The 18730-nt window shown below is 48.6% G+C and overlaps 1 protein-coding gene across 10 annotated transcripts in view; it reads right to left on the reverse strand.

Annotated features, from left to right (window-relative positions):
* The window catches only part of ACACA (acetyl-CoA carboxylase alpha), a 252188-nt gene that overhangs the window by 74019 nt on the left and 159439 nt on the right, over nt 1–18730 (reverse strand). For all 10 annotated transcript variants that reach the window (XM_077312781.1, XM_077312780.1, XM_077312776.1 and 7 more), the window contains 4 exons: nt 12718–12987; nt 11037–11134; nt 3861–3981; nt 2281–2391 (listed from right to left, as the gene is read on the reverse strand). In XM_077312781.1, coding sequence (XP_077168896.1) covers nt 2281–2391; nt 3861–3981; nt 11037–11134; nt 12718–12987 — 600 coding nt within the window. The remainder of the gene's footprint in view (nt 1–2280; nt 2392–3860; nt 3982–11036; nt 11135–12717; nt 12988–18730) is intronic.

Consider the following 18730-nt stretch of genomic DNA (forward strand, 5'->3'; position numbering starts at 1 on the left):
AGGGAGGGAGGTGTGCCAGCACAGAAGTCCATTCGATGAACAACAGTTACAGGTAAGTAACATTGTTTTCCATCTTGTGGCTCTGTGCAGCCCCACATGAGGAGATTAGCAAGCTCACTGAATGAAGGAGGCGGGTGTGAATCTCCCAAAGGAAGAAAGCTCTGCAACATTTCTTCAGCATCATACACTGAGCTTCACCCACAATTGTCTCATAATAGAACAGCAAGCTCTCTACAAGTGTTCCAATTGACATATATGGAGAAGCATTGCATAGAAAACTGCCACTCTTTTGAAGGGCTATGATTCATGAAGTGGCAGTGAGAAACCATGCACTCAAGACCAAGTGTGATAGCCTCCACTGACCCACAAGGATGGGACTGTGAGGACACTGACCATCTGTAACATGAGGACCGAGAGACAATCCTTGATAGGCATTCCTGGCTAGGATATAAGTAGTCTCAATAGAGTGAGCAGTAAAATAAAGCACAGCATGCTTAAGCATAAGTAGTCAGTTGTCTCCCAACACAGCTGACAACCTCAACATGAAATTCCACCCACTTCAGCCTCTCTCCCCAACTTACAGAGGTTGAAGGAACCCAAACAATCCCAACTAAATGTTGTAGTGTGCTTTTGACATGAACCCATAACAGAGAGAGCCAAGGTTTTAACTTCCAAGACATTCCATAGCTTCTAAACTGGGTCCCCCAGATCCTAGCCTGAAACTATAGCCGCTTGTTGTTGTTGTTAGGTGCAAAGTCGTGTCCGACTTATCGTGACCCCATGGACAATGATCCTCCAGGCCTTCCTGTCCTCTACCATTCCCCGGAGTCCATTTAAGTTTGCACCTACTGCTCCAGTGACTCCAGCCAGCCACCTCATTCTCTTTTGCCCTCAATCACTCCCAACATTGGGCTCTTCTCCAGGGAGTCCTTCCTTCTCATGAGGTGGCCAAAGTATTTGAGTTTCATCTTCCGGATCTGGCCTTCTAAGGAGCAGTCCGGGCTGATCTCCTCTAGGACTGACCGGTTTGTTCGCCTTGCAGTCCAAGGGACTCGCAAGAGTCTTCTCCAGCACCAGAGTTCAAAAGCCTCAATTCTTTGACGCTTGGCCTGCCTAGAGGGCGTCACCCCAAGGGTCTAGACGCTTTGTTGTTGTTATGTGCGAAGTCGTGTCCGACCCATCGCGACCCCATGGACAATGATCCTCCAGGCCTTCCTGTCCTCTACCATTCCCTGGAGTCCATGGTCTAGACGCTACTCTAGTGGAAATCCATCAGAGAGATTTTAGTTGAGACCCCACTGATAGTTTGGTTTCGTATTGATTTCTTGTTTTTTTAAAAATCCTGTAAGATACCTTGTTTGAAAATTCAGTGTGGTGCACTGGTTAAGAGGAACCTGCATTGATTCCCCACACCTTCACTTGCAGCCAGCTGGGTGACCCAGTTCTCTCAGGCCTTGCAAAGTGACTGTTGTGGGAAAGGAAGGAAAGATTATTGTAAACTGCGTTGAGACTATGTCAGGGAGAGAAAAGCGGGCTATAAAAACCTGCTCTTCTTTTAGTTATTAAATCACCTCTTTAAAATCCACCATCAGCCGGAATTAAAAAACAACTGCTGAGCAAACTCCAGCAATGTTAATTCAAATAGTTGTACTATCTGTGGCCATAAGTCTGTTTTTATATTTCTTGACCCACCTAAAGACTCAGTGAGAAAGGGCCTATACATGAAATAAGTGACCCAACAAACAACCCTAATAACATTTCTCTGTACGCAGCTTATTTAGGGCCATTGCAGAAAAAGTCCTACTGCTGCCTACCATTAAGCTTTGACCTTTAGGCAAAGCGATTCAGGATAGAGCCACGAAATCTGAATAGGAGGGGCTCTCCCTGTAGGTGACCATTCAACATTTTCCTTTACCTAGTGAAGGCAATAATAATACCACCTGTGAACCAATTCATGACTATCCATTAGTGACCCATATTTTTACCAACGAAGGTGGGCAAGACTATGACTTGCAAAGAGGTGGCGTTCATCAAAACCACCCAGTTTGGCTACACAGACTAGGCCAACTTCTACCAAGAAGTACTGGGGGGGGGGGGAGAACCCTCAAACCAGATTTAAAAACATGGGAGATTGATGGTCATGGCTGTCTGCAGCAGTAGAAAAGAGCAAGAGTCCAGAAGCACTTTCCAGAAGAAAGGAGCAGTTTCATGACAGCACATGCCATGCCACAAATTTTGTTATTCTTTAAGGTCTCTTTTCTAACAGGAGACTGTACTTACTTTGTTAAGGGCTCCAGCTCCAGTCAAAATGATATGTGAATTTTCCACCTGGATAGTCCTCTGTCCCAGGCGGACAAGGTAAGCCCCTATGCCAATCGCTCGGCACGTCACCTGAAAGAGAAAGGGTGTCCATTTCATTTCCATAGTCCCATAATTCGGCAGGAAGCCAAGAGGACTGACTTGTGTGCTTTACATGCAACAGGGTGCTCAGAAGAATTCAAGCCCTGAATCCTGACATGCAGGGGGAAGATTCCCTGCAATGTCTCTGCATGATTTACTAATCTGGCCTTGACTCTTTGTTATTTTAATTTTAATAAGCTATGCATAGTGTGTAATTGGCTTATTCAGTTATTCCCAAATGTATATAAATCATTAGAATTACTTATCCTCAGGGGAAACTCCCTGCAAACATCTCTGTATGAGTCACTGCTCTGGCCAAGTATTTGTGAGGTTGGCCAGCTAGACTGGGGGGAAGCGCTGGCAGGGTGTTCTCACCCCCCCCCAACCCAGGCAGGCTCTGCCAAGGCCTTGCAAGGCTGTGGCGGGGCTGCACCATGTCAGCGTCCCAGGGCCTCCTTCCCTCCCAGCACCAGGTCGCTGGCTGGCTCAACCTGTACAGCTGGCCCTTCTCCCTGCTGGAAAAAGTTGAAGGGGAGGCAGCCAGGGGCAGGAAATCCTGATTGGCTTTTTGTTGGACAGCCGACCAATCAGGTAGGTGATGAGTCCCAACTCCTTTCACAACCCCAGTCATATTACATTTATGTTACAGATAGTTGAAGATGGTTTTATTTAGGACGACATTTGGTTGACTTTACTAGCAGTACTGAACACGATTTGACATTTTGGCTTTTAAAGAAATCTTTTATTTTATGTATTTTAAATAAATAAAATAAATATTTTATTTCTACATCACCCCTTCTGGTGGGCTAACAGTAGTTAATAACAAAGTTTTAAAGAATCATAATAAAACATTTTTATGCCAAGAAAATAATAAAATGAAAAGTGCCTCCTTTAAAAATTTGTCCCAGAGCTTGTATGGGTGGATTTTTGGGAGGGAGGCCCAGTTGGTACTCTTCTGGCTTCAACCATAGGCCTGGCGGAACAGCTCCATCTTACGGGCTGTCCAGAATTGCCTGAGATTCCAGAATTGTTTGAGATTCCAGAATTGTTTGAGATTACCTGTGTTGTAAACTGCCTTATGCGCCATAGGCAGCTTTAGATAGGTGGGAGACTGGGGGCCAGAATCCTGCTTCCCAAAGACTTGCCGTTCTGCCTGTGCACATCCCCAGGGCTTTCTTCACAAATAGACACCAGTGTGCAGTTCAGGCGCCCTTACTGGTGACCACAGGTCTCTTTAGCCTGCTGTGTAGTAAATCTTGCCCTGTGCAACAGCAGACTGTGCAATAAGGGGATATGCAGGCAGACAGAAGTGGGAATCAACTGAAGCAAAGGAAGGGCTCTAGCAAAACTGCTGCTTCTGCTCAAACTAGGGAAGAGCAGCTCTTTGCCTGTGCTTCAGTTTGCATACAGACAGAGGCCAGCGGTCTCACCCAAAGTTACAGTCAAAAACACGGATTTACCAAGTTGATAGTGATAATTTCTTCATACGCTAGCGACGATTCTCCTGCAATCATGCCAGATCCCCGCAGGTTCTCTGTTCCAAGACCTTCTTCCTTCCCAATAATATCTGTAATTTTGTATCTGAAAAGGAGAGGGGTCATGAGATTCTAGAAACAATGCTCTACAGAGCCAGAATGCGGAATATGGGAGAGCCACAGTTAATATAACTTCTTATAGCAATGTGATCCAAGCAATTCTTAGCAGGACTGTGAACGGCCGATGAATGACAGGATCCAGCTCTGTTCACTTCTGACGAGTGTCTGCGTGCATAACAGAAATGACATTTTGAGATCTCCAGTGATCTTGGGTCCTGTGAATTATGTGAGTATGCTGAGAAACAAAACACAAGTAACATGCGAGCTTCACCCAAAAAGGGGAAATAAACCTACAACAAACCAAAAGAGGCCAAGGAATACATCATACTTTGAAAGAGGCCTAATCTATCCCTTAAATTTTGTTTTAGTTTATTACTAGAAATATAGCCCATTGCAGATTGAAATGCAATGGGCGCTAGCAGTTATCCCCCCCCCCCCGCTCCGTGGAGCAGCAACTGCCGGGGGCTCCCTCAGGCCGCGCGACTGCCGGGGGCTCTGCGCGACTGCCGGGGGCTCCCTCAGGCCGCGTCAGGCCTGGAGCAACTGCGAGCCGCGAATCAGAGGGACCAATCGGCAGGCGCTTCGCGCCTGCCGATTGGTCCCTCCGATTGTCTGTCATGAGGAAGGGTCCAATCTGGACCCTTCCTCATCCCGGACACATCCCGCCCCAGAACCCCTTACCGTTTTATTTAGTCCGTGGCGCCCGTGGCGCCACGGGCGGTTTACAGATGTGTGGTTTATTATAAGGAAGAATTTTATTCTGCATCTCCTCAGGCCAACTCTGTCCTTCCCCAGATTCTGCTGGAGCTCCTCACCCCCTTCTTTCCTAGGACCTGGCTGGCCTCCTGTTAGGTCTGCTCTTTTTGCTTTACCTAACAAAAAATCAGGTGTTGTGCCCCCCCCCCCCCAGTGATGACACTTTCTCAGATGAAGCAGGGGAACTGGATTCTCAGAGAGTTGAAAGCTCATGGATGAAGGGAGGCCAGTTCAGCCAGCTGTAGCTGGTAAGGCACAGCCCCCTGTGGCACGCCTTTTAAAGCTACAGTCTCACCCCAAACAGCCTGTTGGTATATGCAACAGATGTTCCACATGCTTCCCAAACTGTCATGTGCAAAAGAGCCTGACAGTGATTGATGGCAGGATGGCTTCCAGATGGGCTGCTGAGCCTGATTTAAGGAACAGCCATAAAGAGGGCCGGGTGGATGCAACGCGTTCAGTTTCTTACACAGACTTGTTCCTGAACTCCTTGATAGCTCTGGACTGGTAGCAACAACTATGACTCTGGACACTTTTGGCATTTGGATTTCTTGGCTTGGACTCTTCAACTGGCTTTTGGACTCTTTCTGCTGTGATACTCCCCCTGGCACCTGACTCCTGGTTTGTTTATGACCTTGGACATTCCTCTTGGTGCAGCCTCCATGGCTTCAAGAAGCTCCCGGTTCAGGGAAGAACCAGCTTCCCTCCTGACCCTGCACTGTGCTGTGGCAGCAGCACGCCTGACCACACCCGGCAGCACAGGAGGAAAGAGCTTTCCTGAAAAGCCTCCTAGCTGCAGAGCATGGCTGAGAGAAGTTTCTCGCTGCAATTAATTTAGCCCCTCTCAGCAAACGCCAATGCCACAAGCAGGGGTTAGCTGTCAGTCCACCTGTTTGGCATTTCCTTCCTGCAACACTTGTTCAATGGCCTTGGGCAGGGCACACCCCAGAACCAGGAATGCACAGAGTTCCACCAAACACTGCTCACTAGATGAAGAAGAGTTGTTTTTTTATACCCTGCTTTTCACTACCCAAAGGCGTCTCAAAGCAGCTTACAATCACCTTTCCTTCCTCTCCCCACCACAGACACCCAGTAAGGATGATTTTACTGAAGAAGGGTTGGTTCTTCTATGCCGCTTTTCTCTACCCGAAGGAGTCTCAAAGCGGCTTACAATTGCCTTCCCTTTCCTCTCCCCACAACAGACACCCTGTGAGGTAGGAGGGGCTGAGAGGACCCTGACAGAACTGCTCTGTGAGAAAACAGGGTTGTTACCTGTAACTGTTTTTCATCCAGGATCTTCTGTGCAAGAACATGTGGGAACCATGCATGCACAGGCCTGCTCCAGAGAGGTTCTTTTGTAGCTAAGCTTTTAGGTGTGCTGCGCTAAGTCAAACTCTTTGACAATGCCCCTAGAGCACATGCTTCCCTGGACATGCAAGGAAGGGCCACAAGAGACAAGCACTGGCACATCCCTTCCCACCCACTCACAATCTGCCTGAGGTCATAAAATCAGCATTCCTTGCAGACCCAGGGAGTTGCTGATTGCCACTGTAGGATGGGAGGTGAATTTCCCCCAGGCCAGGTTGGATTCTGAAGATTTTTGGTTTGGGGGGGGGAAGGGGAGATGGGCATGAAATTGGGGTCACTGTGGTTGGGCAGGTAGTTGTGAGTTCCTGCATTGTGCAGGGGTTGGGCTAGATGACCCCAGAGGTCCCTTCCAACTCTATGATTCTAATTCAGTTGAACCTCATTAATCTCATGGGAGAAAGTTAAGTCCTCGTCTAACATTTCCACACTGTCAGTCTGAATTACGACTGGTCGTGATGCAATATCCCAAAGTGTTAACAAGTATGGTCCATGGGCAGTCTGTACCACCAACCCCTGGATATATCCCTGAGTGTGGGAATCAAGCCGTGTTGGCCAAAATGGGGCTATCCAAATCTGGCCTTCTTCAACTACTCTGACCAGTAGGAGGAGAAGAGGGATGACATAAAACAGTAATGTTCCCAAGGGATTCTTTCCCCCTCCCAAATCAAGAACAAGACGCCTTGATCCTGGCATTTTTCTGAGTAGCAAATAGGCAGTCAACCAGTACTCCCCACCTTGAAAAAACCCTTTACAAATATTCCATGATAAACACCCACTTCTGTGAGATGGTAAGCTGCTTGCTGGGCCTATCTGCCTGAATGTTCATCTCCCCAGGGATGTGAATGGCCTGGATACCCACGCCCAATCATATAAGGCTTCACTAGAGTGGCCTCCGGACACATTAGTCTGGAACCTGTGCCCCCTTGCTTGTTGACATAAAACACAGTAGCCACATTGTCCATCTGCAGAAGAAGATTGTGGTTCCACACAGTATCTGTGTTGCAGGTAAGAGCATACCTTACAGCTCTTAATTCCAAGCATTTATATGAAACTCTTTTTCCTGGGTTGACTAGAGTCCTTGGGCTGAGCCCACCCACTCATGGAGGCATCAGCAGTAAGGGCAACTTCATGTCTGACTGTCCCAACTTGTATTCCTCGGGACAGCCTCTCTCGCCGACCCCCGACCCCCCATGCAAGCGATCCAGTCACCACCCTGGGAATACCATCATGGATGGATCTGGGCTCTGTGAACCGACAGCAACCATAACCGAAAAGTCCTCATCCGTAGTCTGGCTAGAGAGAGGACTGAGGTAGTCACAGATACCCAACAATTTAAGAATCTGTTGGACTGACTGAAATCTATCAGCCGAAAAGTGTCTCACTATTGACACTAACTTCTCAATTATCTCACTGGGAAGTAATCCCTGGCCTGAGGAGAATCAAAGCATACCCCAGTGGACTGAATGTCTTGTGAAGGAGTTAATCTAGATTTCTCCCAATTAACTAGTAAGCCCAATCATGTACGAAGCTTCACCGCTAATGCTGTTTATTCTACAAGGGTGTCTTCTGAGTCCCCCACCAACAGCCAGTCAACCAGAGAGGGGGAAATACTGCATCTCGGCACCCTCACGGGAGCTATGACAGGAGCCAAGCATGCAGTAAATACTCTGGGTGCTGCTGCTGGCACAAAGGGAAGCACCCGAAATTGGCACACTTTTCTCCCACATTTAAGCAGTAGGAACTTTCTGTGGGCAGGATGAATGGAAACATGAAAATATGCATCCTTTAAATAAATTACAGTAAACCAACAATTGGACATTAATCATGTTAAGATTATGGGAACATCAACCATACCAAAACGCGAAACTTGTAGGAAAACATTTAACCTTCTTAAATCTTATGTAGGCCTAATAGCTCCATCCTTTTTTGCCAACAGGAAACATACGTAAACAAAAACCATCAACCATTTGGGGCTGAGGTACCTCCTGTATTACCCCTCTCTATCAACCTAGGCTGCTAAGGCTTCTACAAATTTAACAGAAAGTTTCAGATCACCCATATATTTACATGAACTAGAGGGCAACTCGTGAAACTCCAGCCTGGAGCTGTTCTGGACAGTCTCCAGGACCTACTGATCCAAGAGGATTTCCCACCAAGAGTAACATGATTGGCCAATCGTCCCCCAAACTGTGTTGCCACAGGCAATCTCTCTAGTCAGAACGCCTGTTTCTGCTGTTGTGGCAACCCCTCAGTCTGTTGGAACTCTTCCTCCTTGAATAACCCCTGCTGAGAGTTATATTTTGCAGGAGGACACTGTGTAGGTTGCACACCACCAGATCTGCTCTCCCTCCGATACGGGTGCCACTGCTCTCTCTGGAATGGATGCTGTTTGAACTCAAAAGCACTCTGCTGAGTGGTCAAGGACTTTGCAGTCTGCTTGTTCTTCTCATCTGTCTTTGAAGAAAACAAAGTAGACCCTTAGAATGGAAGGTCCTCTTCCTTAAATTTTGTCTCAAAGGGTAGAGTTGTTGAACGCAGCCAAGAGTGCCAACAAAGCACAACTGAGCTTGTCATGGCACACGGGGCAATGTCAGCCAAATGTTTGCTGGCCTGAATCTGTTGCTTAGACAGATGAACAGCCTCAACCTGGAAAACCTTGGCCAGAGACCTCTCTCTGCCGGGAGCAGTTCTATAAATGGAATGATCTGTTCCCAAAGAAAGAAAGAACTGATAAACAGCCATCACAGTCTGGTAATTAGCCATTTTGAACTCAAGCACTGCTGAAGAGTAATGTTTCCCCCCAAAGCTTCCAGCTTGTGTCCCTCATCAGAAGGGGCAGCGGGGTACCCCTGCCATCCTTTAGACTGCCTCTCTCCTACCACAAGGGGGGGAGGAGGGAGGAGTAGAAAAGAAATTGAAAGGGACTTTTCAAAGTAGGTTGAATCGAAGCTGGCCCTTGCCAAATGTCAACACATAATTGTTTCAGTCTCTCCAATACTGGAGGCGTCAATCAGAGTAGAGGCAACCCAAGATCTTGTCCTTGGCCTGGTGCTGTTGCAGGAACCACAATTTCAAGTGACTTCGCCACCCTCGCCATCTGTTGGCCATAAATCCACCAACAGTCCTCAGTAGGAGACCCAGAAGAGTCTCTGAACCAATCATCTCGGCTCGGATATGACACCTCCAACTCCCCAGTTTCAACTCCACAATCAAGGCGAATTGGGGGAACCAAGGACCTGAACGATTCCGGAGCAGGTTGTGGACAAGTTGCTTGTGAACAGTTATCAAAATCTCGATACTCAGATTCATAGCCTACCCACGGATCCATACCACTCTGATGTCCTGGATAGGCCCGAGATGGCCAACACATAGGTGGGTAATGTTATTGATGCAGAAGGAGCTCTGCAGATAAACTGCTGAGTTGCTTCTGGGGTAATGCTCGGAACTAGTGTGAGTAGATGCTTTATGCTTATCCTTTTTCATTTTATCCTTTTTATAATGCAGTTCTTATGAGGCCCTCTTCTTATGAGAAGACTGTGAACCCGGTTGGATCTGTGTAGACATTGAGCCCGGGAGCAGAGCCAACTGGGTTGAGTCTGGTGCCTTTTCCATCGAGGCTTCAGAAGAAGCCAGTTTGGATGGAGGTTCTGAAGCCTGCAAGGCTTTCTCCCACAACCTTGCCCCTAGCTTGCAACCCCCCCCCCCAAAGCCTTGGAAGTGAATTTATGGCAGATCTTACAAGTGGGAACTGAATGCTCCTCACCCAGACAAAAGAGAAAAGCCATGTTCATTCGTCTGAGACGTCTTCACAGCACACTTGGTGCAATTTTAAAACAAAGCTTTTCTATCCATAACAGACAAAGAAGATATTCCTCACCGTGTCTGCAGTCACAAGAGAAACTGAGGGTGAGGCCACTGCCACAGGGGAGCAGGTGCTTCAGGAGTTTGGCTTAGCATGCTGCGCCCTCTTAGCTACAAAAGAACCTTTTCAGAGCAGGCCTGCGCATGTGCAGCTACACAGTATTCGTAAAATACGCCTCCATCACTATGTTTCGAAGGAAAACTTTCTGGGCTGGAACAGTGGGAATGACAGCTCCCCATTTCTTGTCAGGATCAGCCTCCTGCCACCTCACTTGGTGTTGCCATTTGTCATTTGTCATCTGACAGTGGGCCTGGGAGAGCCAACTGATTATAACTGTTTTTATGGCTTTGCATTGTTCACTCGTTTGTGCAGTCTGCCAGTTTTTCCTTTGGAGGATGGGACTGGGGGAGAGGGACACTTGGATGTTATTGGTGAGACTGGCCTTGAGTCAGCCTTGCAAGAATGATCCTGATCCTGCGTAGAGCAGGGGGTTGGACTAGATGGCCTGTATGGCCCCTTCCAACTCTAGGATTCTAGGATTCTATGATTGTATGTCATGGGCACCCAGGCACAGGACTAATTCACATGCTTTCCCCTGGGAACGGGAGGGTGGGGGGAACAGGGGAAACCCACCTGTTGTCAGTTGGGGGTGGGGTTTGGGGGGTTATATTGATCAGTGTATTGTCTATCAAATTAGTTTCAGCAAGAATAACCATGAGCTTCATTTCGCTACCTCCATAAACTGCTTTTGCTGCTAATGCCAAGTGCATTCATTGAGAAAGTCAACGGGGACCTGACATTATTAGACAGATGAACAGCCAACCTGTAAAACCTTGGCCAGAGACCTGACATTGCCTTTCTTGTTTCTCAGAAGTCTGGCAAGATATATAGAGGGCCAAAGAAGTCACCTGTCCTGAGACAGATCACACTTCTCTTTGCTCAGCTGCAGCAAGGTGGCTCTATTGTGGGGCCACAACCATACAACAACTGACCTATTTATCATTTTTCAGCATGTGGTGCTAGACAGGAGGAATCTGTGGTTGCCACAAACATACCTGGATTCTCCTTCATCTTCCACATGCTCACAGTGTACCGAGTTCAAGGCACTGACTTTCTTGTAATCCTGAGGAGTCAGGTACAAATACTTGAACCCCTGGGAAGTAGAATGAGACAACCATTAAGCCTCTGTTCTTGGGTTGTCAAAAGAGAATGGGTTACATACACCAGTGAAAGTGAACACACCAGTGAAACTTCTGCTGTTCCCATGGATGCCCCCCCCCCCAAAAAAAAACAACTCCTGGAACACGTAGGGCTAGGCTACATGTTTTTGCAAGCCCCGAGGGTCTTCAGAGAAATTTAAACTTTGTTTTAAAAAAGAAAGATTTTAAGAACCCAGAAGAGTTTTTTAAAACCCAAAAACATTTGGGTGGCATTTGGGGTAGCTACAGCCCCAAATATTGCATGTCTTAAGCACTCCATATTTAAATAAATAAATCTAACATCTAAAACAATTCAAAACAATTTAAATAAAAGGAAGAACTCTGTTTAAATAAGCTCTACGGTCAGCAAGCAGTTTTAAAGACATTCTTCTTGGACTTCCCAGTTCCAGATAAAGTCTTGGGAAGCCTTGGGCATTGTCCAGTGGAGCTCTAGTGTGTGTACTGGGCAGGGGCAGGGGATAAACAAACATCCAGATGGAAGGGCTTGGAGTCCGCTTCCTTACTATAACAAAAAGGGCTTGGAGTCCGCTTCCTTACTACTCTCTCACTCTCTCTCTTCCTAAGAACTTGAAAAGCCACCGCTTTTGCTGGCAGGGGCTCCTGGGAATTGTAGTCCATGGGCATCTGGAGGGCCGCAGTTTGAATACCCCTGCAGTAGACTATGCAGAGCTGGATAATCCAACAGTCGGGCAGAGCATACAGCAGCAGCATCTATGTCTGCCATGACAGAGATGGAAAAAAATCTAATTAAAGCAGATTTGACCTCTCAATCCCAAGTATAAACATGGCTCCTTAGGAATCTTTTCCATGGACAGTTTGGCCCCTTCAACATCTATTTCTACTTTTAATAGACTACGTAACTGTTTGAAATGTTATGAATTTTACAGGGATTTGTATTAACTGAAATATGTAATCTGCCCTGAATTTCTGAAGATAAGGCAGGACATAAGAAGAAGAGTTGGTTCTTATATGCCGCTTTTCTCTACCCAAAGGAGTCTCAAAGTGGCTTCCATTCACTTTACCTTTCCTCTCCCCACAACAGACACCCTGTGAGGGAGGTGAGACTGAGAGAGCCCTGAGATTACTGAAGAAGAAGAAGAGTTGGTTCTTAGATGCCACTTTTCCCTACCCGAAGGAGGCTCAAAGCGGCTTCCAGTCGCCTTCCCTTTCCTCTCCCCACCACAGACACCCTGTGAGGTAGGTGAGGCTGAGAGACCCCCGATATTACTGCTCTGTCAGAACAGCTCCATCAGGATTGTGACTAGCCCAAGGTCACCCAGTTGGCTGCATGTAGGGGAGGAGTGGGGAACTGAGCCCATCTCACCAGATTAGAAGTCAGTGTTCCTAACTACTATACCAAGCTGGCTCTCTACACCAATATTTTTATTTAGTTTATTAGATACATATCACTGTCAATAAAGCAAAATTAATCCACTTCCCTCCCAGAATTGAGAGCCTGCCAGCCCAGAATACGTCACACTGATCTAGCATCATACAGCAACTTGCACATCCTTACTTTATAAGGGTCAGCAGGGTCTTCCCAAGAAACGTGGAACATGTGGCGGATCTCTTCAGCCAAGCCAATCCGAGCACCACTGTTGGCGGCCACGTAGATTCGGGGGATGCCCTGTACCCGAGCAAGCTCCGATGCCCTCAAGTAGAGTAGGTCTTCTTGGGGCCCAAAGGATCCGATCCAATAGGTGATATCATTACTGATGACTATGACATCCCGCCCCTCCGGATACTCTGGGGTCTTGAGGGTCATTCGCCAAGCCACCATGCCAATCTGCATTAATGAAGAGACAGATCATTTAATTCCCCAGTACTTGATTGGATTTCTGTCCCACAACAGAGATAATGCCTCTTACAATGGCCCTTTAGAGACCAACTTACCTGAGAAACTCCCTCCCTTTCAAATTCTAATGTTCTAATTCTGGATATTCCGTCACACCACGCTGTTCATGCTGATGGAGATGTGGGGTTAGGCATAGAGGGACCGCACTGATTTTTTAAGCTAAAATCCTCGGCAGAAAAAGAAGGTTTGGCTGCCACTTAAGTTCTGTTCTCATGGACACAAAGAAAGGCTTTCAGAATGCAGGTCAGTCCCAATTACATCGAAAGAGAGAGGCAAAGGCTTGTTTTAAGGGCTTGCAGATAAGGGGCTTTTAACTCACCCCCCTTCCTATTGTACATCCCCACACAGCTCCTCTCTCTGAGTCCTCCAGAGGGGTTCAGTACTGCAAATGGTGTTTCACTAAGGAGGAAAAAGAGGACCACAGGAATGCTGAGAGGCACGATGCAGGCAGGAGGAAGCTGTAGTCCACTCCTTGTTGCATCTGCCGGCCAGATCAATTCCCCAGTCCTTATTTGTATCTGCTCCGGTTAGACCTCACTTAGAGTATTATGTTCAGTTTTGGGCACCACAATTGAAAAAGGATGTAGACAAACTGGAGCGTGTCCAGAGGAGGGCAACGAAAATGGTGAGGGGTTTGGAGACCAAGACGTATGAGGAAAGGTTGGAGGAGCTTGGTCTGTTTTGCCTAGAGAGGAGATGACTGAGAGGGGATCTGATAGTACTTGAAGAGCTGTCTCATACAGAGGAAGGAGCAAAGTTATTTTCTGTTGTCCCAGAGGGACTGACCAGAACCAATGGGATGAAATTAATTCAAAAGAATTTCCATCTAAACATCTGGAAGAAGTTCCTGACAGTTACAGCGGTTTCTCAGTGGAACAGGCTTCCTCGGGAGGTGGTGGGTTCTCCTTCTATGGAAGTTTCTAAGCAGAGGCTAAGAGTTAATTGACAGAAATGCTGATTCTGTGAATTTAGGCAGACTGTAAATAGGTAGGCAGAAGGGATTGTATCCATGCTTGACTCTTATTTATTTATTTAGTTATTTAGTTATTTTTTAAATTTATATACCACCGCTTCCCGACAGGTCTTGCGGCGGTTCACATGATAAAACATAAAAAATACAATACCCCAATTTACCCAATATTTAACTGCTCCTCGTGGAGCGGATAAAATAAAACAGTAAGGGATCCTTCAGCGGGCCCTATCCGGGATGAGGAAGGGTGCCGGTTGGCCCCTTCCCCCGGACTGACAAGCGGAGGGCCCAACCTGCAATTGGTCCCTTGCCGCCGGACTGACGAATCGGGAGGCACTTCCGCCTCCCTCCGAGTCCCCACGCAGGCAGCCGACCGCCGCCATTACCTTCAAGACTTCCAAGACCGCTGCTCGGTGCCGCCACCGCCAACACATCGCCCCCTGACCCAGCTAGCCAGCACCAGCCACCCAAGGAAGCTTGCCGACGCGCACCACCAACGAGAACCAGACCAGACACCCAGCTCCAGTGACGCCGCCCCAAAGTCCTCCCGCCTGCCATGTGCCGCCGCCGCTGCCGCCGCCCAGAACACTTCAGCCGCCAGACCAGCCAGCCAGTGCCGGCCGCCGGAGGAGGCTTCGCGGCCCCCCGCGCCGCCGCCGCACTGCAACACAGGCCGCCAGCCTCCAGCGCCACCACGCCCAGCCACTCCGGCCTGAACACCAGGCGCAGGACGCTCCGCTGCCCACGAGACCTCGCCTGGCTGCCCTACCTCCCACCGGCAGCCGCATCGTGGGGAGCCAGAGCGAGCCACCACAGCCCGTCAACTTCCTCCTGCCCTCCAGCTCGCCCCCAACACGCCCGGTAGGTCGCGAGCCGCAGAGCCCCGCTGCCCTCATGCCACGCCCTGCTAGCGCCCGCTGCAATTTGAGTGCAGCTGGCTTTTTTACTAGTTAAGCAATAAAACGATACAACAATACAACAGGCAGCATTAGGCATCCTCTATAGTCAATTCTAATCCCATCTTGTTTACCTTCGGGTAGGGAAAAGCGGCATATAAGAACCAACTCTTCTTCTTCTTCTTCTTAACCTGAGGTCCTACCATCCCTTCAGTGAGAGAGGGAGCTGGTCCGATAGAGCCTGGGATCCAAGTTGGAAACCCGGGACTCTGCCCCGGCCTCAACCATATGCCTGGCAGAAAAGCTCTGTCTTGCAGGCGTTGCCAAAAGCTGGTAACTCCAGCAGGGCCCTCAGCTCTTCCGAGAGCTTATTCCACCAGGTGGGGGCCAGGACCAAAAAGGCCCTGGCCCTGGTCGAGGCCAGGCGAACGTCCTGGGGGCCCAGGACAACCAATACATTCATACCCACAGAGCGAAGAGCTCTGCAGGGGGCATAACCAACCAGGCTGTCCCACAGGTAGGCAGTACCTAGGCCGCGTATGGCCTTAAAGGTTAATACCAATACCTTAAACTTGACCTTGAAACAGACTGGTAACCAGTGCAGATGACGAAGCACAGGCTGAATATGGGCCCTCCAAGATGTCCTAGTGAGTTGCATTTTGTACCAGCTGTAACTTCTGGATCAAAGTCAAAGGTAGGCCCACAGAGTGAGAGTTACAGTAATCTAATCTGGAAATGACCATTGCATGGATCACTGTGGCCAGGTGTTCCGAGGACAGGTAGGGCGCTAGTAGCCGGGCTTGGCTCAGATGGAAAAAAGCCATCCGAGCTACATTGGTGACCTGAGCCTCCATAGAAAGGGAGGCATCAAAGGTCACTCCGAAATTCCTGTCAAGTGGGGCAAGTGTTAATTGCACCCCATCCAGGCATGGGAGATGCGCTTCCTGATCCTGCTCCCTTTCTCCCCAGCCACAGGACCTCCGTCTCGGAGGGGTTGAGTTTCATGCGACTCTGCCTGAGCCATCCAGCCACTTTTCCAAACATCGGGCAAATGTATCCGGGGGAGAGTCCGGCCAGCCGTCCACTAGGAAGTAGAGCTGGGTATCATCCGCATATTGGTGACATCCCAGCCTATAGCTGGGTCAGAGGGCAGAGCTGGCGCTGGATATCATCCGTCAGGGCGACCAGTGTAGTCTCTACCCCATGGCCAGGATGGAAGCTAGACTGGTATGGGTCCAGGGCCGAAGGTTCATCCAGAAATGCTAGTAGTTGTGGCCCTTTCTTGCATGCCCAAGGAAATGCTGATCTCCACTTTGGGGTCAGGAGGGAAATTTCCTCCAGGCCAGACTAGCCAGGGATTCTGTGTTTGGGGTTGGGGGGGGGCATCATCTGGGCATGGAACTCGGGTCACTGTGGGTGGGTGCGCAGTTGTGAATTTCCTGCATTCTGCAAGGGGTTGAACTAGGTAACCCTGGAGATCCCTTCCAACTCTATGATTCTATGATTGGACCCAATGAAAGTTTGAAGAAGGTGACCAGTTTGCCTCTTTTCTTTCCCCCAAACAGTAGGCTCTGGGGCCCACTGGAAAAACTGGATTGCTGTACTTGAAGACTCTTCTACAGTTAGAAGACGGGATCTGTACTCCAGCTATGAGACTAACACAGGTTTCACAGTGAAGGCAGAAGAGAAGCAAACAAGTCTGCATGCAGAACACAAATATGCAGTACACTCTCTCACGATCCTTACAGTGAGCAAGAACGTTACAGTCTCTGCATTCAGCCCCTCCTAACACAACCCTTGCTACATTCCTAGATCTGTAAACACAACTATCTTTACACTGCTCCGTGGGAGCGGTATAAATAAAAGGCTAAGGGCTATGTGGGAGGGCTCGGTCCGGGATGGAGGGGGACAACAATTAGCCCCTTGCCCCCCCACTGACAAGCGGAGGGCCCAATCGGCTGGCGCTTTGCTTGTCAGCCTGCCTCCTGACCCACCCACCCCCCAACCTGGCCCACCTTTGGCGGCCAGCCATCATTTCGCCCTACCCTGCCACGTCGCACCATCTACACAGCCCACAACTCCCTCCCCGCTACCCTCCGCAGCTGCTTCCACGCCCCCACTCACCCATCGCTACCTTCCCCAAAGGAACCTTCCCACCCTTCCTCCCACCCCTGCCCCGTCCCCTTGCAGCCCACCTCCCTCCCTCCCTCCCTTCCCGCTTTCCTTTCTCCCAGCATTCACTTTGCCCTTCCTTCCTTCCTTCCTTCCTTCCTTCCTTCCTTCCTTCCTTCCTTCCTTCCTTCCTTCCTTCCTTCCTCCCTCCCTCAATTTCTCTCTCACCTATCTGCCTCTATCTCTCTTTCTCTCCCCCTTCCTTGCTCTATTTGTCTTCCTCCCTCCCACCTTCCCTCCTCCCTTTCTTTCTTTCTTTCTTTCTTTCTTTCTTTCTTTCTTTCTTTCTTTCTTTCTTTCTTTCTTTCTTTCTTTCTTTCTCCCTTTCTCCCTTTCTCCCTTTCTCCCTTTCTTTCTTTCTTTCTTTCTTTCTTTCTTTCTTTCTTTCTTTCTTTCTTTCTTTCTTTCTTTCTCCCTTTCTTCCTTCCTTCTGCCCCTCCATCAACCCACCCCACTAGCGCCCGCTGTATTTTGGGTACAGTGGGCTTAATATCATAATAAAGAGCAAATAAATAAGAAATAATAAATAACCATTGTACGCCAACTGCTAGAGCTCTAGGCTTAATGGCCACTTCCCTGAGAGCAGAGTAGCCTGCAGGAAAAGGCTTGGTCTATTCTGGCTCCCCCAATATCCAGCCACCCGCTCCTCACCTAGCCCATTCTCCCTCTCCTCTCTCAACCGCTTTAGCCTTGGCAGGTAGGGCAAGCAGATTAAAACAGAATACGGGGTGGCTGCTTGTGTCTGCTGTGCTGCGATTTGGGACCAAGGCTGTGGGAGAAATCAACAGTGACAAAACTATAATACACCGTTTCACTCTTACTTTTCCCCTTCTAAATTAGCTTGTACCCAAAACATAAACTCTGTTACGAACGGCCGTATTGACAGCGGGAAGAATTAAATCTGCCAACACTCCACAACTGCCTACAATTAAAGAGTGGATTTCTAGGAACCCAGGAAATAGCACAATTTTCCTAAACTGAGTGATGCTGCTCAGGTGGCAAGGCAATAGACAAAGTGTGTCTGTGTGTGTGTGTGTGTGGGGGGGGGATCTCTCAAGATATTGATTGACTTTGGGAAGCCAAAGTGGGGCACGGATACTAGCATAGGCAACTGGCTTTCTAGACTTTCCACCCCCCCCCCCCTGGCCCTTCCAATTTTGTCATGGATGAGATATTGCAATTTTCACACCACAAAGGTTTATACGTTAATTGCATTTTTATATAAACTTAGTATTAAAATATTTTTAAAGCAAATCCCCCCAGAGCATATATCTCCTGCATACGTTGCAGTGTGCTAAGGCTTTTGGCAGGAGCAGCTGCTGTTAGCTGGGAACGACATAAGCCCACATTCGGTCTCCTCACAAGCATCATGTCCAGCGGTGCTGCAGTGGCCCAGTTCACCTTCTAGGCCTCCATACCAAGGGGTCTCAGCACATGGACAGCAGCTTAACAAGGGGCTGCTTTCTAGAGCCACAAAACTAGCCCAGTGAAGTGGGGTCATTCTTGGTGGACAGCAACATGTCCGACTGCAGGTCCACTGACTACCCCCTACCCATAGTTAAAAACGGACAGAAGCCATCCTCCACGTGCCAAATGGCTAATCAGGAGAGCCGGTTTGGTGTAGTGGTTAGGAGTG

The sequence above is a fragment of the Paroedura picta genome, chromosome 15, assembly GCF_049243985.1.
Source record: "Paroedura picta isolate Pp20150507F chromosome 15, Ppicta_v3.0, whole genome shotgun sequence".
In the NCBI taxonomy this organism is placed as follows: domain Eukaryota; kingdom Metazoa; phylum Chordata; class Lepidosauria; order Squamata; family Gekkonidae; genus Paroedura; species Paroedura picta.